The 23,728-nt window shown below is 44.0% G+C and overlaps 5 protein-coding genes across 5 annotated transcripts; 2 read left to right on the forward strand and 3 right to left on the reverse strand.

Moving 5' to 3' along the window:
* Positions 1-10,803: 10,803 nt before the first annotated feature.
* On the reverse strand, positions 10,804-11,241 carry E1B28_000055 (uncharacterized protein; the record flags this gene model as incomplete). Its single annotated transcript, XM_043145852.1, has 3 exons — positions 10,804-10,879; positions 10,954-11,024; positions 11,086-11,241. The coding sequence occupies 3 exons, from the start codon at positions 11,239-11,241 to the stop codon at positions 10,804-10,806; spliced, it is 303 nt and encodes a 100-aa protein (XP_043014551.1).
* A 2,820-nt stretch (positions 11,242-14,061) lies between these two features.
* Positions 14,062-15,545, forward strand: E1B28_000056 (uncharacterized protein; the record flags this gene model as incomplete). Its single annotated transcript, XM_043145853.1, has 3 exons — positions 14,062-14,178; positions 14,238-14,360; positions 14,421-15,545. The coding sequence occupies 3 exons, from the start codon at positions 14,062-14,064 to the stop codon at positions 15,543-15,545; spliced, it is 1,365 nt and encodes a 454-aa protein (XP_043014552.1).
* A 39-nt stretch (positions 15,546-15,584) lies between these two features.
* Positions 15,585-16,883, forward strand: E1B28_000057 (uncharacterized protein; the record flags this gene model as incomplete). Its single annotated transcript, XM_043145854.1, has 1 exon — positions 15,585-16,883. One exon carries the CDS (start codon positions 15,585-15,587, stop codon positions 16,881-16,883), a length of 1,299 nt encoding a protein of 432 aa, XP_043014553.1.
* Positions 16,884-20,743: 3,860 nt separating this feature from the next.
* On the reverse strand, positions 20,744-21,282 carry E1B28_000058 (uncharacterized protein; the record flags this gene model as incomplete). Its single annotated transcript, XM_043145855.1, has 2 exons — positions 20,744-21,094; positions 21,154-21,282. 2 exons carry the CDS (start codon positions 21,280-21,282, stop codon positions 20,744-20,746), a joined length of 480 nt encoding a protein of 159 aa, XP_043014554.1.
* Positions 21,283-22,788: 1,506 nt separating this feature from the next.
* E1B28_000059 (uncharacterized protein) lies at positions 22,789-23,667 on the reverse strand (the record flags this gene model as incomplete). Its single annotated transcript, XM_043145856.1, has 1 exon — positions 22,789-23,667. The coding sequence occupies one exon, from the start codon at positions 23,665-23,667 to the stop codon at positions 22,789-22,791; it is 879 nt and encodes a 292-aa protein (XP_043014555.1).
* Between the last annotated feature and the right edge of the window lie 61 nt (positions 23,668-23,728).

The raw sequence follows: 23,728 nt of genomic DNA on the forward strand, positions 1-23,728 counted from the left end.
ACCGTCTGGTCCAACGGAAGGAGCTTAGCCCACTCCTTTGTGCTCGATCTCCCCTTTTAGTCCGGTGGCAAGCCGAATGAAGGTTGACATCTGACAGGTTGATTTGGGAATACCCCGAAAATAGACATTTCTTTGTACTCGGACACGCCTCATTGTGACAGGGTCTTTGTATTTAAATATACTGGGACTACACTGAACAATATATCATATACTCGGTTTTTCTACCCCGCAATCTGGTGTCTTTCTCGTGTGCCTTCTCAACTTTCTCCTTCCCCTACCCGCTTCCGCTCACCTTCCGCTCATTCCGAACCGTCCTCCAGTAGGACACAATCTCCTTCCTCAGTGGTGACCACCGCAGGGGGTTTCTTTTTCTTGGTTTTCCGAGATTGTGAGTACCTTTTGCCCCTTTCGTTATTAACGAATTTTCTATAGGACTTTGACATCATGTCCGACCGTAAGGCAGCATTGTCTGCTTCACCCGCATCCTCCGACAACTTGGGAGTCGCTTCCATTGCCTCAGCTGATGATTCCACCCCTCCCACAACCAATGTCTCACATGCTGCCGGTATTCCGAGCAACATGATTGTACCCATTCCCATGCCTATCCCTGGAACCCAGAATGCGCCTCATTTTAACGGTAAGTTCGCCACTGACTTTCTTAACAGGATCCTACTTCATGGGAAAGCCGCCGGATTCATGGACACGGACAGGAACATGCTTGTCGATTATATCTACCACTACTCTTCCGATCTGATTAAAGAAAGTATCCGTTACCTTCCAGAATTCGATATTGAACTCCCGAACAAGACTTGGCAAGCTGCTGTTGAACAACTCATCTCAATGTTTGCATCAACGGACATGATTGCGATCGTCAACGAGGAGGACTTGATCGTTTATACACGCCAGAGTGCAGATAAGTCTTCTTTCACTAGTCAGAAGGACGTTGAGTCGTACTACCTAGGTTTTCAAAAGTTAGCGGCCCCGTTGGTCAAGTCCGGAGATATCACCCCGAAGAAACGTGACTTACTCTTCGCCAAAGGTATTCCGAAGACTCTTCAAGACTGGTTCAACAATACTATCCCCGAGGAAAACAGATTGAAGGATAACCCCCCCCCAATCGAACAGTCTCGCAAGATTCTCGTGAACAAGTATGATCATAAGACTCTTTTCTATGAATCTACAGATCCGGACCAGAAGCAATCTTCGTATGATGGTGACGGGAATCGGATTGAGGCGTCCAAAGCGAAGTTTTACTCCGTTCCACCTCTTCCTACTTCTTCGTTATCTAGAGATCGCCCTGAAGGCTCATCAGTTGATGTCGATGCTCTCGCAAAGGCCATGGAAGAGCTTAATCTTAATCAGATCTTGATTCGTCAACTTCTCGCTGCTGTTGGAACCCAATCAACCGCAAAGTCTTCGCCAGCACCCCCACCTAACGACTCGAATCGGCAACCCAGCCCTAACCGTGCGTTTTCTAGTCTGAATCGTGGACAGCGTTGTCTTAGCTGCGGAGGGACCGAAGGAGTCAATTTGAACCACCCTTTAGGTATGAATAATTGCTCGAAGACTGCTGAACTTGTTGCAGATGGCCTTATTATTTATAACGTGGATCGTCGAAGGTATGTGCTACCTGATGGAAGGGACTTACCGTTTGCACCTCCAGGTCTAGGTATTGCAGATATCCTCCGGAAACCGAACGTGTCAGTGGAACCAAAGCGTGATGTCCCTCCACACATGTCTCAAGCCTCGACCAGTAATGTCAAGCTCAAACTTGGAGATTTATCAATCGGAAAAGATGGAATTTTTGGTGTGTGCCCCACTGTTTTTGATACTGGTCCAGCGCTACGCTCAGGTCGTGATACGTCGAACTGTTATGATCCCTCGAAGCGACCTGACGGCAAAACCGATAAATCTGACAATAAAGGTAAACAACGTGAACAAAAATCCCCAGTTCAAGGTCCCTCTACGTCGAAGTCTCCTGACAGCCAACAGTCACCTCCGAAGAAAGACGTACGATTCGATATTCCAGCACCGGAAAATCCGATTAATAGACAGGATGGATGGCAAGATTCGCTCCCCTCAAAGAAGAAACCGCAAGATGACGTTATGATGAAGGATTCTGACCCGAAGAGGCCAAATCAAGGGTATCATTTCACTTCGGATATTCAAGAAAAGACTGATATTCAACAGATTATGAACGAGTGTCTCCATCAAGTGGTCCCGATTAAATTCGGAGCCCTAGTTGGAGCGAGTCCCAAGCTACAAAGTGCATTTATGGAAGCCTTCAGGACTAAGAGAGTGTACAATCAGCCAGCTGAGTCTCGTTCATCTAATTCGATCGATTTCCTCTCCGATTTCTCTTCAGACTCGATTAGCTCGGAACGACTTATGGTCGGAAACCCCGAACCCCGAGAAATGGAACGGTTTGTTACGAACTATGCTGCAAAAGCCGTCAAGACTCCATCCGAGAAATATATGGCAATGACATGTGGGTTTCTTAAGGTCGAAATCAACGGTAAGATGTTCAAGGCACTCGTGGATACCGGATCCGAGATCAATATCGGTGGTACACACGTGGATGAAGACACGGGATCCCCACTTGATTTTGTTGGAATGCGATGGTCTTTGAAAGGTATACACGGAAAGCCCGAACAACTCAAAGGATTGATTGTCGACTGCCCTTTACGAATCGGTAATCATGATTTTCCGGCTCACATTTTTGTTTCAAGATTCCATATGGAACAGGATATTATTCTTGGGCAGCCTTTTTTTCATTGGTACGCCACTCGTTTTGATTTTCTCCGCTCTGGGAAAGTACTGCTCTATTTGTGGGAGACTGGTGATAGAGACCACGACCCGACTATTAGTATTATGGTTGCAGACCTGGACAACAAGCGGAACATTTCTTCGGTATCTCAAGCCGCATATATCGAAGAAGTGAATGACGAAGAGGATTTTTGAAGCGGGAGACGCATCCAGTTGTCTTCCATGCGTCTTCCGCTACGTTAGGAAGATCCTTTGAAGCTCTTATGGGCAATAGTGAGTTCTCTGATTTCGATTCTCTCTTAACTGTCCTCCCCAATGTGTTTTTTGACGACATGATTTACAATTATATTTCCCTTACGGGGACATTACCTACTGATATCCCATCCTCTCCATGGACTGATAGGGCGCTTCAACGTCCCATTTTGGACAATTCCTTTTTATCGGACATTCCCTTTTCTTTTTCACATAAATGCGATTCTCGTCCGCCCAAGCGGAAGTACAAGACTGTGGACCGTAAAGTCCGCCCGGTTCCAACGTATATGCCTGATCCAGTGGCACAGCAATTCAAGATGATTCCTACTGCTAAGCCGACTGTTATTCCTTTTCATCCTCCCCACTACCGAGATCTTCCTTTTGGGTCTAGGGTTACTCTCGAGCGCCTCGAATCAATGCTGAACAAAATAGAACCTGGACTTCTTTTCCCCGCTGAAATTGATGCGTTAGCTTTTGTTATTCTTGCGCGCCAATTAGCCTTTGCCTTCGATTTTAGCAAGAAAGGTATTTTCAAACCTGAATATTTTCCTGACTATGAGATTCCTACAATTGAACATGTCCCATGGTTCCGTCATCCCATTCCTATTCCACTTGCTATAGCCGACAAGGTCAAACAAGAGATTATACATCAACAGAAGTGTGGTCGCTTTGAACATACGACTTCAAGCTATCGGGCATCTTTGTTCGCGGTTGCCAAGAAGAATGATGAGGTACGTCTTGTTATTGATCTTCAAGATTTAAATTCTGTTACAATCAGGGACTCCGCTTTACCACCAAATGTCCATGAATTTGCGGAGTCATTTCTTGGTTATTTACTTTACGGTTTGCTTGATCTTTTCTCTGGATTTGATGCCAGAATTGTTCATCCGAAGTCTCGACCACTACAAGCTTTCCATTCGCCAGTTGGTCCCCGACAGCAAGTCACTCTTGTACAAGGTTATACCAATTCGGTTCAGGAGTTCCAAAGGTGCGTAAGACATGTTCTTGATCAAGTAAATGATATTTCGGATGCCTTTATTGATGACTGTGGAGTCCGTGGCCCTCCATCAAGATATGACGGTGAACCGATCCCTGAAAACTCGGATATCCGAAGGTATGTATGGGAATTTATTGCCAACCTTGATCGTGTATTAGGTGCTATGATTGAAGGTGGAATCACGGCGTCCGGTAAGAAGGCTATACTAGCAGCTTCAAGACTCCGAATTGTTGGATCTATTGTTACATTTGAAGGGTGGATTTTAGAACCCAACATCGTCCGCAAGGTTCTCGATTGGCCACTTCCTCAAAATATCACGGAGTTACGAGGATTTCTTGGTACTGCTGGTGTTGGACGCAAATGGATAAAAGGCTACGCTTTTATCACGAAGCCATTGACTGTTTTGTTACAGAAGAACGTGTCTGTCGACTTCCAAATGTCAATTGATGCTGTTGAAGCTTATGAAGAACTCAAATACCGAATTACAAGGACTCCAGTATTAGTCAAGGTCGACTATTCCGCAGCTAAGTCTATTGCTCTTCCTCCCCGTTCCTCAGACGAAGGTCTCTTGATCCTAGCAGTTGATTCCTCATGGATGGGTGCTGGATGGACAATTTCACAGATACAGAACAACGTCAAACGCCCTTCACTTTACGGAGGCTGCACGTTTAATTCAAGAGAACAGAATTATGGCCAACCGAAATCCGAAGTTTACGGCGCTTTTCGAGCCCTAAAAGAGTGTCGGCATCGACTATGGGGAACTCACTTCCGGCTAGAACATGATGCTCTTTCACTGGCTCAGATGTTGAAGAACGTTGACGATGTCCCGAATGCTCCAATGGTCAGATGGGTAACTTGGATTAAGCTTTTCGATTTTGAACCGTTCCATGTCCCTGCTACTCACTTTAAAGTTGAAGATGGCTTATCTAGACGTCGTCCAGCTCCCGAAGATGTTTATGATGAAGACCCGACTTCCCCGGATGATTTTATCGAAGCTTACCTTGACCTTGTTTATGGTGAACAAGGCCGTCCACCAGTTTCCGATGTCTCTTTTCGCACAGCAACCAGATTCCTATGGGAATCACTTCTCGTAAAGTGTTCTTCTCCATATCTTACGGCTGATGATTTCTCCCCTTCAGTGCCCGAGCTTATCGATGTTCCTGTCGATGACGATCCTCGCAACATTCCTCTCGTCGTTGGAACTGATAGTTTGATTTGTACTGACAGCTTGAGGAACCTTCCAGACTTTGTCCTCCGAAAGTCGGTATCACAGGTGAGTGGTAAATTCTTGTTGGGTGACGAACTTATTACTCTAGATTACGTGGTATACTCGACTTCCAGTCAAAGCGTCTCCCTTGACACTTTTACCGTGTACCCAGGTCACCAATTTGAGGTCAAAGATGAAGACACACCAACTATGTGGAATGATATATGTGAGTTCCTGCTGAATGGTACTTATCCTCCATCCTCTGCGACAGATAAAGCGAAACTACGCTTCCGAAAACGTACCCAGCGCTTCTTCATTCAGGATAAACGTTTGTGGCTCGCACCGAAAAGGAACTCGAATTCGTTACCACGGTTGGTTATTACTGATATTAACAGACGAGATGTTTTGATTGCAAAGGCTCACAATGAAGTCGGACATAAAGGTAGGGATGCCGTCTATAAGAACCTTACTGACCGATTTTATTGGCCGAACATGTATCGGGACGTCCAATTCTTTATTAGATCCTGTATCGAATGTCAGAAATCCATCAAGAAGAATCCAATTGTCCCATACAACGAGTCCTGGCAAGCCCCGCTACTCCGCCATTTCAACATTGACTGTATTCATATGCCACGAGGGAAATCGGGAGTTGAGTACATCATTCACGCTCTAGAACCTACTATTTTATGGCCTGAAGCCAAAGCCATTGTAGCGCTTACGGCGAGAGCAGTGGCAGATTTTATCTACTCATCGATCATTTGTAGATTTGCTTGTGTACCTTCGATTTCAATGGATGGCGGATCTGAATTCAAGAAGGAAGTCCGTGAACTCCTCTCGACATTCTACAACTGCAAGATTATTGTTTCAACTCCATACCACCCTGAAGGAAATGCACCAGTCGAACGGGCTCATCAGCCATTAGTCGACTCTTTATTCAAATGTGCAGGTGACAGTAAAGGCTCATGGCCCGATTTTCTTTCTGCCGCTCTCTTTGCTTGCCGTGTCACTGTTTCTCGAGCTACAGGTTTTTCCCCTTATTACCTTTTATATGGGACCTTTCCCATATTCTCGTTCGATGCCGAGGAAATTACATGGCAAACTCTTGACTGGCATAAGGTGCGTACTCACGATGAACTTCTACTACTGAGAATTCTCCAGATACAACGTCGTAAGCCACATCTACGTGCAGCTAGTGAACGCCTCCGAGCGACTCGGAAACGTGCTATGGAAGATTGGGCAAAGAAATATGATTACCGTTTCGACTTTCACGACTTTGAAGAAGGAATGTGGGTTTGGCTACGGGAATCAAGGTTTGACGAGACAAAAGGCGACAAAGGGCATTGGACATACACTGGACCGTACATTATACACCAGAAGCGTGCCCGGGACTCCTTCATTCTCCGAGAACTTAGTGGAGCGATCCTTCAAGGCCATTTCAATATTCGGCGACTACGTTTGTTCTACTATCGACCGGATAATCAAACACTCCGCACTGCCCTCAAATAGGGACTGTTCTATGCTGAGTGTCTCAGTTTCTTTTCGTTATATTTAAAGGACAATTTCCCCTAATTTTTTTTCTACCCTCCTTTCCTTTTCTTCTGCCAATGCCCATACCGTTTTATTCTACATCCTCTTTGCTTCAACCTCGTCCGATAGACGAGGAAGAACAATCTCTTGCAGACCTTTTATCCGAACTCTTTTCACCTTCTGCGCGCTACATTCCTGCCTACGATATCCACCGTACCGTTTCTTCTCACCCGAACGCTCTTTCTCTTCCGTCCTACTCTCGAATGTACAATCCGGACCATTACTCTCCTGAAGTTTTTTACAATCTCCCTTTCATTCGATTGCTTTCTTCCGTTGTTATGGTTTTGGACATTTCCCCTCATAACTATGGCCGGCGTGTTGACCCAAATATGCCTGTTCCAGATTTGATCCTAGCATCGAACATTCCCCTTGCGATTCCGCATATCTACGAGTTCTATTCAGATTCCCTACGACGGTCTCTCCACATTCGCCACGAACGCAGAGACTGTCGTCTCACCTATTCCGAGATCCAAGAATTTCTAGCTACGATTTCAGTCCCAAGAACTCCTGCCTACCGAATTTCACGAGCGATCCCCCAACGCTATCTCACACCCTACTATCCGATGGTCGCTTCCACATTCGTACACATTTGTTCGTTCTTCTTACTCAATACCAATGGTGTACTTTGTGACAGGTCAACAAATCTCGAAATTTGGCAAGACCATCCTTGGATTAAATATCGGGATACTGTGGAACTCTGGCGCAGGGATCCCGCTATGTCTGCGAATTTTGACCTTTCACCTCGCGAATTCAATGTGGCACTCCAATTCCATCTCAACTTCCATTTTACCGATGGCATTCTATATGCGGAACATTTCCTCCACAACAAACCTCTCCCCTCTTCTTCGGATTTAGGTCTTCTTACTGGTGATGGCTTTGGCCATGAACTTCCTCGCCTCCGTGAAGATCTTCCGTGAATTTCGGGTCGAAATTCAAAGCGTCCCCCTCTGTGGAAGGATCCCTTCCACCACTCGTCGACTTGTCCCTTTCCCGCGCCTTCATTCCCGAACGTTACATCATTGTTAGGATGGCCATCTTTGCCGACGGCTGCCGAAATCAATGGCATCAGATCATCGACGGAATCATCCGGACTTTTTCATTGTATGTATCATTTTATTTCTTTCTTTACCAATCCTTTCGCCATCAGTTTCCCGTATAACTTCACTACCCCTCATTCATTTCTTGTTCCAAACTGAAAGATTGAGACCCCGTTCCGCCCCACCATGATCGCACACCGTCTGGTCCAACGGAAGGAGCTTAGCCCACTCCTTTGTGCTCGATCTCCCCTTTTAGTCCGGTGGCAAGCCGAATGAAGGTTGACATCTGACAGGTTGATTTGGGAATACCCTGAAAATAGACATTTCTTTGTACTCGGACACACCTCATTGTGACAGGGTCTTTGTATTTAAATATACTGGGACTACACTGAACAATATATCATATACTCGGTTTTTCTACCCCGCAATCTGGTGTCTTTCTCGTGTGCCTTCTCAACTTTCTCCTTCCCCTACCCGCTTCCGCTCACCTTCCGACCATTCCGAACCGTCCTCCAGTAGGACACAATCTCCTTCCTCAACGGCCAGCCTGGTGGATGTCAATGAAGCTTTGTTGTTGTGGGGTCAGGGGGTCAGAGGATCTCGGAGGTTGAGGTGGAGAGGGAACACTTGCTGTACCGTTGTGAAGAAAGCCACTGGCGACTAGCCATGTAAAGTGTTTTTTCTTCTGCTTTTTATGTAAACCTCAAAAAGTTTTTCACAGATTTCACTTTCCCGCGTCTCCGTCTTCAAAGTAGCCATCCAAGTGCAGCTCAACGGAGGAGGACGATGCCCAGGTGACGGAAACCAAGGTCTACGGCTATCAGAGGCCTTTGGTAGATGAAGATGGTGGATGCTTTGGCGTCTCCTCACCGGCAATACCGTGCCCTCATTCCCAGACACCGCCGGAAGCGACGAATTACCTCTATTTCTACCCCTCGACTCCAGCCTTCTATCGAAGTCATAGCATCTGCGCACGTCCTTCTTGGAGTTGAGCACGAGTTTCGGTGCGACTACGGTGGTTGCTTTCCCCTTGGCGCTACCTGTCAGTCGAATAGGCTTATGGTTCCTCCGCTACACCCTCTTGTATCGCTGTTCAGCGTTCAACGTCCACCTATCGAAGACCTTCATTATCAAGTAAACGAGGAAGTCAAGAAACATTCATATGAAATTTCGACGAACATCTCCCGTATCCTTCCCATCTTTCCACAACATTTACTTACTACCTCTTCGTCCATGGCCACCTCTTCCGTTAGCTTTCCCACTCGCTAAATTTACCGATTTCTATTTGCTATCACCAGACACTCTATCCGCATTTTCCCACTAGATGTCAATCCTTTGTATATTTACTATACAAGAATGCTCACCGTGAATTGGCTGATTTTCGAGAAAGGAGCCTTGAGCTTGTGGTTGCCTAGGTCTCAGTGCCGGGCCGGGAATGGTTGACATGCTTACACGCTTTTCTCGCAATTCTCGTCATCACGGTCAACGACCTCGACACAATGCCAGTGGAAATGCGGCCGAAAATCAGCCAATCCGTTGGCAGGTTCTAGATAATGGTTTCTCAGCAACCATCACTATCATCGTTGTTGTCACCACCACCCTCTTCTCCGAGTTTCTATTTCCTCTCACCCGTGACTCTGCTAAATGAATTTACATCGCCGCATGGGTCGCTCAATCTCGTTATCTCCTTGAACGTAGTTCCAATGTACGACGAACGGTCCACTCACAAGTTTCGAAAGGCGAACATCTTCTCGAAATGGTCGAAATTTTCACTTTTGTCGAAGATATCGCGAAAGATGGAGTGTTCGATGAAGCTGTGAGCTGGGTGTTGACACTGTCAAACGACCATTGATGAAAGGGAGGGTTGGATAGTACTTGAGGTGTCGAGATGGATGGATGGATGGATGCCTCGGTAAACGAGGCTAGGAACAGGGAAAGAGGCTTATATCCAACGAAACGTTCTGTTGGGTCGATATGGATAGAGGATGTCGCGGAAAGCTCATGTTCGAGCACCAAACGAGCACCAGCTAGAGCAAAGGCAGCCGGTGATCGGACCATCACATTAAGCTGTTAAGAGAACGGTATGTTTCTCTTCTTGTTTTCACTTTCGTTTACTGAACTTGTCGTGTAGCAAAATCCCTGACACCGTCGCCCTACACCAAACATCCTTTTGCGCAGAAACCCGGGCGCCGGAAGTTCTGCCGTTGAACCTCTGTGCCTTTATTCAGCCTTTATTCAGCCAACAACAGTTACTCGGAATGTCGAACGAGGAGACTGCGGACTGGATGCACAACAGATCGAACCTCCTGATATGCCAGTCTTGTACAAGATTTAACAGTTGACACCCGAAACTTTTGAACGTTCAAACGTTCACCCCCCCGTTCACTTCGACAACTTTCTCCAACCCACTCCCTTCTATCTCGGCTTTCTCAAAATTGGTCTTCCCATCGCAACGAACGGATCCCGACCATCGAACATCTCAGGCTGTAAACACGGGTTCTAGGGCATGTTGTTGGGGCAGTGCAATTTAGAGTGAATTGGTGGGCATACTATGCGCACAACTGTTTGTTCCTTGAACCTGCGAAGAATCCAATAGTGCTGTTAGACCCTCTCGGTGTTCTGGGGTAACACTTCTTTCAAACTACGGGTTAATGAAACTTGTTGGAGCTCATGAATCACATCCAGATTTCTCTGTCAACCTCGGAAAACGCTTTCACCGAGAATCAAACAAAAGGAAGCACAGAAAATCTTCACTTTCATAAGCAACTTAGGTTACAGGAATACCGAGAGAGAACCATGATCATTCGGGGTGGGGTATTCCCCAAAGTTCGAGTCCCTCGTTGCCGATAGAGGAGGATCTAAATGTAACAAGCCAAGAGCGAATCGTTCGATTTCCTATGGCCCCAAGGACCATGAATGGGGGTTTGATATCCATCACGCCGTATGCTTCGGGGGTGCTATTTCTGAGGATCAATCCAGGACGGTGGGTATGGGGGAAACAGTCGGAAGCCAAACGGATAAAGTGGAAGGACTCTAGGGAATGGGAGAAGGTAGGCCGTCAGAGGATGTGCCTTCAGGAACAATCCGATATGGGGAAAGGAACGTACTTGTGCTCAAACTGGTTTGAATAGGGGTTGTACGACCTCGTAGATGGAATATCCGAGGTAACGAGTGACATCTGTCGTCTTCGGGTCAAATCCTCTCTCGACGTGCCATCGGTTAATGGTATTGTAGCTCACGGTGGACCGTGAAGAGTCCTCTGCTGTCCAACGTTCTACCTCGAGCTGGAAGGGAAGGCCAAGATAATCGCATATGTCCTTCGAGATGCATGTTCCTCCAGTTGCATCGAAAGACCAGAAAGAGTCAATGGTGTCACCGACGACTAGAGGGGGCATGAAGAGGTAAATGGGCGGCAGCTTCCGGCGTCGTTGCGATTTAACTTCAGAGCACTCAATTTGTCCTTCCAACCGAATCTGTGGTATGATGAGCTCTGAAGAGTGTAGGGTCAGCTCGGGCAAGTGTCGTGACTCGTTGAAAGCAAAACTGACGAAAATGGGAAAGGTACTCGTCTGATGAGATCCCGAGGCGGTGAAAAAGGCTTGAGGTTTGCGACAACCATGCCCATCGGAGGTGAAGCCAATCAGCATACAAGCGCAAATGTGGTGCCCCATGGTCTGTAAGATCAAATCTTCATTGATTTAGTCACTGGCGTTTGACATTTTAATTTTGATTGGCGCACCTGGTTGTTCCATCCCCCATCACCACTCTGTAGTACAGACACCCTGTAAATGGAGACACCCAGGATGTACATCCAATGTCGATTGTAGAATTCGTCAAACCGAACACAACGGTCTGTCGATCAGGCTCGACTCTCGTTAAATTTACAAAAACGCGATTATCATCCCAACCGAACGTGTCAATAACGGCTTGACCGAGTTCCCTATTCAATGGCAATTTTGACAGGTAGCGCCACAGAACATCATTATTCTGGAGAAATTCGATATTCGACAACAGTGTCCCGACCCTGAACAGAAAAAACAGTCTCGAGTCCGTTTCAGGTCCAGGCAATCCACGAATTAAGGCACCGTTTTTCGGATCTACCCACAGCTCAGATTTCGAACATCCCAAATTTATCTATGCACATTGTTCACCAACATCAAACACGGGAGCGATGATATGAGGCTCACCGCCAATTCAGAGAGGTATGCCTGCACCAACACATTACTCCGATACTTGTCATAGAGGTGGGCGAGAGGTACGAGCTCTATAATCCGTTTAAAAGCGGTATTAGCTAATGAGGGCAATGAGAAGACATACCGCCGTAGAATATCAAAAAAGGCGCAGTACTTGATCGGTTCAGACCGAAGAGTTGAATGTGCTTCGCGCTTCTAATAAAGTCGCTCTAGCTATGGCCAGATCCCCCAAATCGGTTCTGTTTCGAAAAACTTACACAGCTTCTGCAAATCGTCGGAAATCTTCTTCCCAGGCCTGAGTTCAATTAAGCTTTGGCGTCACTAGGAATACTAGTCACAAACCTTCTTCGCTTCTTGTCCCCGATACGATATCACTGTGAACCCCCTTCTGCCTTGTATTTCGGCGTGACAGATCATTCTTTCGGTCTTTGTCACTTGTTCTTTCCCCATAATCCAAAGCCGCCGAGTGAAGCATGTTAGAATGTCTCGGTGAATGTCACGTAACCTATTGACGTCTCCACTGTCAAGGTTGTGATACTACAGTCCCCAGGGTGTTTGTCAACCTAGTCGTAGTGAAAATCCACACACACCTCATCATATGTTGTACGCATCCACTTATTTGGTTTGACAGTTTGATTATAGGAGGCCATGTTTATCTGGTCTCGTTGAACGTTACAGAATGTGGCAGTATGAATCGAGACCTCTTGAGCGCCGTTTAGAACATCCATTTAATAGGGCAGAGTAGAGAGAGAAAAGGAAAAGATGAGAGGGGATGATGATGGTCAAGAGCAAAGAAGGGCGCAAGGTTACATGACTGACAGATTGCTCTTGATCTCGATATATTTAAGTATATCTGTGTGAACGCACTGGCAGCTTTGATCCATCTTATACCCCACTACACTATGACCATGCTATCAGGTAGAAAGTTTGTTTCATGGAAATGAAGAGATAAGTGTTGGTGGCACTTGGTTTTTGTCCTGGCTTTGGCAAGTTGTGGCAAATTTAGATAACCTCTGCTGCTGGGGGTTCTTGATGAACAGATAACATATTCTAGACTTTAGGCAAGTTATTTGGTACTATTTGATGGAGTACAGCTGCAATGTACAGACAAGCTGGTGAACTGTTGAGCTTGCAAGGTCAAACTGGCTGAAAAGCCCTTAAAAACTGAGAAAGTTCACCACTAAATTGAGTAAGTTACTGATGGACTCATGCTCATTGAGAAGTGTCATGGTTTCAAGCTCAAGTGTCAACTATCATGCTCAACCTGCAACTAAAAATTGCCAAAAAAATGTTCAGAAGTACTGCAGAACTGATACATCAAGGGAAATGTAATGGCAAGATCCCTGTTCTGATGGTTCTGATGTCAACTAAAATTAAAATTCTTTTTGCATGGTGAAGGCTCAAGATAACAGAATATGTCCATGTCAGAATGAGTACTCTACTGCCTTTCACTTAAGGTCCAGTATTGAATTAGGGTCCTGAGTCTGGCTTGGACCTCATTTTTGAATAGTAAGTCTCTGAAATTTCCAAAATGCCAAGAGGCTTGCTCAACCTGACATTCTCATCCTAAAATAAAATGATCAGAATTCCATAACAACCTCATTGTATTCACACATTGAAGATTCTATCCATGCTGTCCATAAGCTGATTCCCTTGCAGTGTGAGAACTGGAGCTGTTCAAACTCTATTACATACTTTTCTGGCCCACCTTCCTTCTATCTTGTTGACACCCCTGGCCTCTGTTACTTGCTACAGAATGATTTCAAATGAGGATTCAAAGATGAATAAGCTAGGAATAATCTTGACCATTACTAACTTTTGATACATAGGATCAAGACTCAAAAGAAGAATCAACACCACTACCACAAGATGGGGACAGACATAAAGAAGAAATGGCATGTCTCTTCAAATGCCAATAAGATTTCCAGTTTCTGAAGATAGTTTAGAATCTCTCAGGATCCACACCTAAGCAATTTTCAGACAGCAATGAGAATAAACCCACACAGGCAAGTTATAGACTTGATGCTGTCTATTCCTCTTGCTAACCAGCTACCCTTGAAGCCACCCTCTGATCCAACTCTCAAGCTAATATATGAATTTTGGATCAAGGAGGAAGAGAAAAAGCCAGATCCTTCTGCAGTAAGCTTTTGTTTATTTCTGCCATGTCTATTGTCTTTTTGACTGAAATTTATGCTCAGGATCCAGAGCCTGTCAAACCAACATTGCAGGAATCTTGGGCTACAATTATAAAGACAGTTGATTCTTTTGATGAGGACATGGTTGGAGGTTATAAAGAAGATATTGACACACTTCTAGTTTTTGTGAGTTATATAATGTCATGTTGCACCAAGAAGTCCTAACTCTCTACCCTTATTGAACAGGCTGGTTTATTCTCTGCAGTTGTCACTGCTTTTACAATAGAATCATACCAGTGGTTGCATGAAGATCCTCAAGACACCACTGTTACCCTTCTACAACAAATCTCTTCCTGGCAGATGAATGGCACTGCTCTACCCCAATCCCAAACATTTACCCCTTCCCCCTCTGACATTCGCATAAACACATTCTGGTTCCTTAGCCTCATCATTGCTCTGGTTGATGCTCTGTTTGCACTCCTCTGTAAGCAATGGGTTCGTGAGCATAAACGACAAATCAATACATGGACACCAGACCAAGCATTAGCCCTCAGGTGGCTGCGTTATCAGAGCTTTGGAAGATGGCATGTTCCCAAAATTCTTGCTTCTCTCCCCATCTTGCTGGAAATTGCTCTCTTCCTATTTTTTGCAGGAGTATTGGAGCTATTATGGAGCCGACATTCTATCCCATTTTCATTTGCACTGTTCATTGTTGGAGCAGCTGTGCTTTTCTACTTTATAACTACCATCCTCCCTGGCATTAGTATCATTCAACAAGTTCTCCACATCCACCCAGAATTTGCTCAGGACAAGTCATGGTTATGGCCAAGGGATATGGATCATCTACCCTTAGTCAATTTTATATGCCCCTACAAATCTCCCCAATCATGGCTTATATTCCAGCTCTTTTCTGCCATATATCATATTCCATTTTTCAAACAGTCTCTCTTCTCTTTGCTTGGCTGGTTCCATCAATACAGAAGCACTGCTGAGGGTTTTGAGAAGTTTGATGGCACTATAACCAGAAATGTTTTAAAACTCTCCAGCTGGGGATCACTTGATATGAATGTTGTGGAGCGATTCTCAAGGATCAGAGACTGTCCTGATTTCTATGAACTGATGGGCTTTCAATGGTTGGTACAAGAGACCTATGACATTCCATCCATGTTACCCCATCTGAAGAATGTGCTGGAGAAACTGCCCAAGGATTTGGTCATGCACACCATCTTTGATTCATGGGGCTCACCACTCATCTTCAACCTTGACAAGTCATTGGAAGATCATTCAGTTTGTAGAACTGACGATGACTTATTTGGTGATCATTTGTCAACACATCACTTGAACCTTGCTTCCCAAATCTTATGTTTCTGACACTTACTGCTTAATTCAAATGGCTATCAACTCTCCATCATGTTTGATACACTAGAAGCAACCTACCTCTGGCATCATCTCAAGAAGTCTGGGAGTAGCCAATCTCATCAGGCCTTTTTCTGTCCTGACACAATACTCTTGGCTCCATTTGAGCATCTTTGGCTTCCAGAAGCATTGGAATTTTATATGCAGCATTGGAATGGATTGGATTATGAAATCCAACTTGGTCTGACACAGAGGTTGACCTACTCCATTCTTTCATTTGTAGAATTGGGGAGGGACATAAGATCAACAACCTTGGCATCCAAATGTGGTCTTGATTTCCTCCAGTTCTTACACAATAAAATATGTGAAAAGGAAAGGTTCTTCAAGGAGGATGATGCTGGCTATTCAAACTGGAGGAAGGTATTGAGGCACATGCAACATATTCGTGGATTGCCACATTCTTATTTCAGACCAGTTCTGGGTTATTTTCCACCATTATTGGATGATCTTTGTGACCTCTTGAATGATAGGTCAACATCTCTATCTGTCCTCGGGCCTGTTTTGGACTCCTATAAACAGGGTTGGGGTGACAATTGTTATAAACAATGGGAGAAGGAACAATTGATCTCAATGCTATCTACTCACATAACTCATGCGCCACATCCACTTGTGCCAACTATTCTCAATCCACAGCCAATGAATGGAGACAGTTCACAGGCATCCCTCTGTTTTCCACCATCCACATCCTTAGTATTCTCAGAACAGGGCTTGAATTTCCTGATATTCATTAACACAAAACTGATCAACACACCCCAGTTGGTTTACTATTGTGATGATGACACCATGCAGAAATGGGTGAATGCTTTGGATGGTATACACAACCTTTGTTCATTTGAACCCATTCCCAAATATGAAAGGTGGACCATGAAAGATTTCCGTTGGTGGGAAGCAGAGAAAACTCACACTGGAGCAGACCGAAGCAGTGGTATTGAAAATGGTGGGACGAGGAGCACAGATGCACCCATTTTCAGCAATGGCAGCAGACCACACACTGGGAGTATGGCAGAGTCTATGGCAGCTGGTGAGCATGAAGATGCTGATAACAATGGTAGTGGAGCAGGGAAAGAAGCAGGGCCATCCTCTTGTAACAATGAACATCCAGAAGATGATGCAGAGGCTATCAAGATGGGTATTGTCTCCCAAACTAGCAGTGATGATGAACACCACAGCCATGTGGATGTACATGTAATACAGGGAAAAGGCAAGAAGCCACAGAATCACATTAGGCAGCAGCGAAAGAGTAAAAATGAACATGATATGGTTGGGGGGCCAGGTGCTGAAAAAAATGTTTGAAATATGGTCTGATTGTGTTGTTCCATTTTTTTGATACTTATGATATATCCAGATGAACTTTGTTTATGTTGAAGGATTGTATACTATAAGCTTGACAGGAAACAAGGCTGAGCAAGACTTATATTGGTCTATAGAGGGAGGCATAGTGTGCATTCAAAAAGATAACAACAAGCAGATACCCGAAAAAAAACTACATGGAATCCCCTAGGGCTTGGGAATGACAAGAGCAAGGCTCATAGTGAAGTTACAGGGATTACCATGAAGATGTGAGGGAGTCCACACACTGTAGGCATTGTAGGGTCTATCAACATACAATGGGTAGAAATTTAATCACAGTGACGGGCACCTAACCAGCATCACATCCTGTGAAGCTGATGTGAACGCAAGCCATCAAGGGAATAGATGCATGCAAATGAGTGTATGTGAATCCTGCTTTCAGGCAGAAGAGCATGCACGATACAATGGTACAAGGTAGTTTTCTGGATAGGGATAGCAAAGAGTCTGGGTGGGCACAGCCACAGGGACAGATGGACTGGTTGCCTTTCGAAGGCACATTGGAGATGTGTGAGGTAAGGCAGGATGTTGAAACTATGGGTGAGGATATCTGAGCTGAAACTCTTCATGGTCCAGTTGGGATGTGCATCACATTTCATAATATCTAAGAGGATGGATGGAAGACCTCAATCTTGGGACATTGGAGTTGACCCACCTGGTGAGCATTCATACATATGCACCATCTCTCGAATAGCAGAATCAGGATGCACCACAATTTCCTCTGACCCTTTGGCCAAACACCGAGAAGGAACCCTCGGCGGCTTGTAGACCTAGACCACAATGTTGACAGCTTATGCAAGATGAATCACTATCGAAAAACAGGTGGTAGCTGTTGATAGAGGCTTGCATGGCTGATGCGAAAGAGTGCCCAGAATATGCTAATGGGCGAAGTATACCACTCAAGAGTCAACCTAATATCAGAGCTACAGAAGTAGCACCAACACCAAATCAACCCAAAAACTAGTAAACCTCCATGTAAAGTCTATCAATAACTCTACACACCAGGAAAGGTGGACTGCTTGGCAAAGGTTACACATAAGATCACAGTCTCAATATCGTATGAAGGTCTTATAAAATCAATATGCAACTGCAAGTGTAAAACACAACAGCTACTGGGATTCTAGGGTTTAGGATTCTAGGGTTTGTAGGGGCTCGGTTTACTGTCCAGTGGACTAAGTGGGACTATGAATTTTGTCTACGGTAAGACTAATTCAAACGATTGGAGACTATTGCCCTTGACAGACATGAAAGCTAAGTCCTCGGCGGACACAAATGCTAAGACCCTCGACGGATCACGAAACAGTAATCAAGACCTCAGCAGCCTATGGATGGATAGTTCTCAAGTTTTAACCTCGACAGTCTCATATAGTTCAAATCAAATCTTATTGTATCACTGCACAATGACAGGGCAAATCTCTCTATTGGTTGTCAAGAGTAGTTACTCATGGGCAACTCACTCAGGACTGTCCTATGCACGGGTAGTACTCTCTTTACCTATGGATACATGGGCTGCTTTTATACTACTTCTACACTAGCTTTGTAATCCTATCTCGACTTGTTTCATCTCTAAAAATAATGCACCATAGCTACAGCTACGAATCCATGTGATAAGATACTGCTACATGTGCAGAATCCTGTCTATGGAGCTTTTCTGTATTCCAATCATATGTTTTGAACCAGTCTGGACTGTTCTTCATTCTTGTTTCAGCATGTAGAATAGACCTACATAGGTGTACCATGTGGTATTTCCTGCCTATGGACCTTGTCCTGCATTTTGACGTTATCAAATCATATGGACTTTGTGTGTCCAAGTAGTTCCAGCATATGGATCCAGAGTTCTGAACTGCCGTAGCACATGAACAGCACAGACTCTGAGATCTGTTGTTCATTCCTGCCTGGTTTCTAGGTACTCTATCTGTGATCTGGGATCTTTATCATGTCTTTTCATCTTTTCCTCAGATCGGGACTCGATCTATGGTCATATCAAATTTCTCCTAGTCTGTGCGGTCCTATGACCGATTTCTTGTCAACTAAATCCCCCGTAGAAGTAGATACTCCTAGTATGAAGGTCTTTAGACTTTGTTAAGTTCTGCTATGAACAGTTCTGTGAAGACTACAAGTCTTCTAATAATACAATCTCTTGATATGCCAGTCCATCGTACAATGTAGAGAGTAGAACTTGGTGAATTACCGCTTAAGTCCTCTGCTCATAGTGTTCTACAGGTTTTGAACAGTCATACAGTTTTCTGACACGATCTACGGCTCTCTCTAACTGGTCTAACTGCGCCTACGGCCATTCTACTAGTGGCACACTTTACTTGAACTTCACAAAGTATTGTTGGACAACTTGGACTTAAAGGAAATAACGAAGGAAATATCGGACAAAGGACCCACATGCAGACTTGGGATAGCAATATCCAATTCCTATGAAGTCGTAGGAAAAGGAAAGGATTACAACATTCTGAAATAAAGGAAATCTACTCGTGAGGTTGACATGACGGTTGTTACTGGAGACAGGAACACAGGAAATATGTCATGGACAGTGACTGGTTCTTTTCCTTATTTAGAGGACATCAGGACGATGGTGACATAGGAGATATGTTTCCAAGGATATATGGGCAACTCGGAGACCTCAGGAAGTCTAGGCTCTGTCAGTGTAACATGGATACAGACAGGGGACTCTTGGCTTATTATTTTATTCATGGTTTCTGGCACAATCTCTGGCATTATACCTGATTAGGTGAGTTTCTGTTTGACTGAAAGGGATTTTATTATTATTCTCAAGTTTACTACATATCTTGGACTTTTATTATTTTATTTTGAAAAATGTATATAAGGAGGGAGGGTAGCAGGAAATTTCCCCCAGCAGCCTATGAGCAGAGACACAGTTCACCTACTAGGACTAGCTCAAGGATTTTACCTTTGCCCCTCACTTCGTCAATGTTTGGTGTTCTGTGTTTGGATTGGATTGATTTGGACCTATTGCAATTTGGATTTGATTTGATTGTTATTGGAATTGAACTTGGATTTTGAAGTCAATTTGGACTTATATTAAATTGGAATTGCATTTGGACTTGATCAGAAATTTGAACTTGAACTTGAACTTGAACTTGAACTTTGCAAAGTCTTGAGAAAGGTTTTGTTGAAACCTTATTGTTGAAATATTGAATTAGTGTTTTGTCTTGTCATTTGATAAGAAGGAATAGAACCTTGATTGAACCTTAAAGACTGAATATCCCTATATTCTCTCTTTCTTAGTGCCTCTTAGTGCAAACTAAAGCCTTAGAATACTGACCTGCACCCCATACTCTAAGAACACTCTTTTGGTGTGGTTGGTTTGTGCACTTCATGCTTGAGGTGTGTTTTCCAGTCCCATTAGTAAGGTGTTCCAAGCGTTATTAGCATTCCGGTAATTACACTGATGTTGGTTGATATACATTGGCAGTGGGGCAGTAAGCTCATTATTCTGAGATATACATCAAGTTAGATGTACTATCCAATTTACAAAAACAGTCAGGTACGCACCATAACATATTCTGTTGGAGTGGGATTCTGTGAGTGAGGTAAATGTTTTGCCATTTCTGCTGTAACTTTCTGGTGAGTTCTCTGTCATGGTTCTTAATAATCTTGAAACATACAGTTGATTATTGAATGTAGTAAAAAACAATTAGAGCAGCAGAGAGCAAGAGAAGCAAAATAACAAGCAAAGGTAGCAAAAAAAATGAATGGTGGTGGTGGATGGAAGTCAACGAAGTAGGACACATGTTGCGTCGTTACATAGTACAAGTGGCTGTGTCCCAAATAGTCTATACATTTTCACCATCCTGGTTGCTATCATAATCAGGGACAACAGAGTTGCAGAATAATTTCTCCAGCACAAAGTACTCATAGACATCACCCTCATCATCCCAGGCCAGACCCGCACGTCGGAATGGTATCATAGCGATAACTCCATTAATCCATTTAACATCAATGATAGTGATAGTGTCAGTTTCTGCTTGTTCGCACACCCAAAGAACACTGAGAGAGTTGTCTAGTATCTGCTGATCTGGGGCCAAGAACATCCACACAGCAGCTAGGGTATAGTGAACGTTCTTCCTGATCAAGGTAAAATAGTAAAGAACTTCGGCAAATTGTACTTCTCCTGCGAGGTTAAGCTGAGAATTTGACAAGATTTTAGAATGTGTACTATTAGATCCAGTGTCAATGTACTCACCTTTATGTTCCAAGCTCTTCGTACTTTAATATCCTCCCATTTCTGTTCTTGCCATAGTGACCAGGCCACTTGCCCATTCGGAAGGCGAAGTTGGGCAAAGCGCTCCATGCGTGGTTCCTCCAAATCCATCTGTCAGTCAGTTGTCCAGTTCTGTATCTTGTAGAATTCCTGCAATGCTTCAGCTGCCTTGTAATCCAAATGGAGCACAGTAAAGCCTGACCCAATGTCAATCGAAAAAGCATTGTTCGAGGTAGGGTCTGAGGAAGGAAGGTGGTAATAACGCTGTGTAACACCACTAAATATGGCTAGCGAACACACCTCAAGCACGAAGTGCGCAAACCAAAACCACACCAAGAAGAGTATACACAAGTGTAAGGGGTGGAGGTCGGTATTCTTAAGGCTTTAGTTTTCACTAAGCGGCACCAAGAAAGATAGAATGTGTGGGGTCTTCAGTTTTATAGTAGTTTCAATCAAGGTTCTTTCACTACAAGAGTGACAATATGATTCACAAATCCCAAAATTCGATATCTGACTTTTCAACAAGTCTTCGCCAAAGTTCGGTTTCAAGTTCAATATCCAAACTAGACAATAGCAATCCAAATTCAATATAAGTCCAAATTGACTTCAATATCCAGAGTTCAATTCCAAGACAATATGCCAATACCAAATTCAATTGCAATAATCTAAATCTATCTTTCCAAACACAGAACACCAACTTCAGTGAAGAGTGGGGCAAAGGTCAAATCTCGAGCGAATCCTAGTAGGTGAACTGCGTCTCCTCTCGTAGGTTTCTGGGGAAAATACCTCTTTCCTGCCCTCCTTATATACAGTTTTTCTAATAAATAATAGTAAAAGTCCAAAATGTGTGTGAAACTGGTAAATAATAATGAAATCCCTTTCAGTCGAACAGAAACTCGCTTAATCGGGTATAATACAAGAGTTTTATGTGCTGAAGTGCCAAATCAAATATTAAACTGAATATCTGTTCCTTGTTTCCTGGTTGCGATGTAGGGACTTGACTTTGCCGAAGTACCCGACATATCCACATTCTCCTGTTTTTCCTAGGGAACAAGTCCCTGTTTCAGGCATATCCATTCTTCCTGTTCCTGTTCTATTCCTTTTTGGAGAAGATCTAGCCTTGATCCTAGGCCCTGTCCCCAAGGTTTCCCTCTTGAAATCAAATAACACATGCACTTCGCTGAAGTCCGTGTTTCCTTGGTTTTCCGAGAAATTCCTATTCTTTCCATTTTCCGTTCATGAGAATCAGATGTTTCTTCCTTTATCCTTGTTTGGATTTCTATATCCAAGAATTCCATATATCTGAGCAGTCCAACCAGACTTTGTTGAAGTTTCAATAAAGTGTATAATAAAATCCCTATATTTGCTATGAGCATTCCAGGAGTAAGACGAGGCCTTCAAATAAAAGAACGAAGGTTTTTAAACGGCTGCTTCCCGAAGTTTGTACAGTTTTCTGAACTTCAGCGAAGTCTCTCATCTTTCCTAATTTTGTACATTTCGTACGGATAAAGTCTCTTGTAGAGGCTCATGCTTTAACTAGAAGTGTGGGCTCACTCTAGTCCTATTAATCCCATAATTTATAACTTATAAGTGTTAAAATTGTATAAATATGCATCTTTAAGGTCTTTTCCAATTTATATCGTGATAGCGGAGCAAAGAGTCCATTGCAAAAAGGGCATTGACCATAGCTTGTTCAATGATTTCTTGACCAAGATTACCATATGGGTTTGTGTCAAGTTGAATCCGGTGCTCATAATTGCTGATAGTCCTTTCCATTGTCCACTGGGAGAGTTCAGTCAGGGAGCCAACACGGAAGGTTTTGTCAATCAGGTGAAGGAGAAGATGTATACAGGGCCGAACAAACTGGAGGTGATTCATCTTGTGCTGATAGTAATAGTGTTCATATAGAACGACAAATTCTGCGAGATTTTTGCATGCACCAAGAAGGTCTTGTTTTGATTTGTGGCGTCGGTGGATGATACAGATAGCAGAGCCAAGTGGACAGAAATGACAGTAGAGGTAGGGAGGCATTTGTCCATAGAAAAGCCCAGTGCAAAGCCTGAATATCAGTATATGATACTCCAGAGCCTTGTAGCCACTGTTGATTTTTTCGGCAGGGTTGCAAGAAGCACAATCTTCAACGCAGGTCAGGATGAAGTGGCTAGCATGCTCAACAGCCTTTCCAAATGTGGCAAAATCATCAGAATGATACAATATTGCGAAATCCCAGTTACTGGGCTTGTTGGAGACCTTATTATGATCAATGGTTCCCCAGAATAGCTGTAGCATGAGCTGCCCAGTATTGTAGATAAGATGCATGAGATCTGGAGGGAATAATTTCGGACATGGAAGTGACTTGGGTAGGGCACTGAAAAGAGAGGGTCCACAAATTCCCATTTCCTTGCATTGTTTCTTGTACTGAGTCATAGTCGTACTGCTATTGACAATTGCAAGTCGATTTTGGTAGCTTGCAACAGTAGGTAAAGTGACACCCATAACACAAACATCAGGGTGTGCAGAAGAAGGCAGCAATATGTCCCCAGTGGGTCAAAAAAGA

The sequence above is a fragment of the Marasmius oreades genome, chromosome 1 (assembly GCF_018924745.1).
Source record: "Marasmius oreades isolate 03SP1 chromosome 1, whole genome shotgun sequence".
Taxonomy (NCBI): domain Eukaryota; kingdom Fungi; phylum Basidiomycota; class Agaricomycetes; order Agaricales; family Marasmiaceae; genus Marasmius; species Marasmius oreades.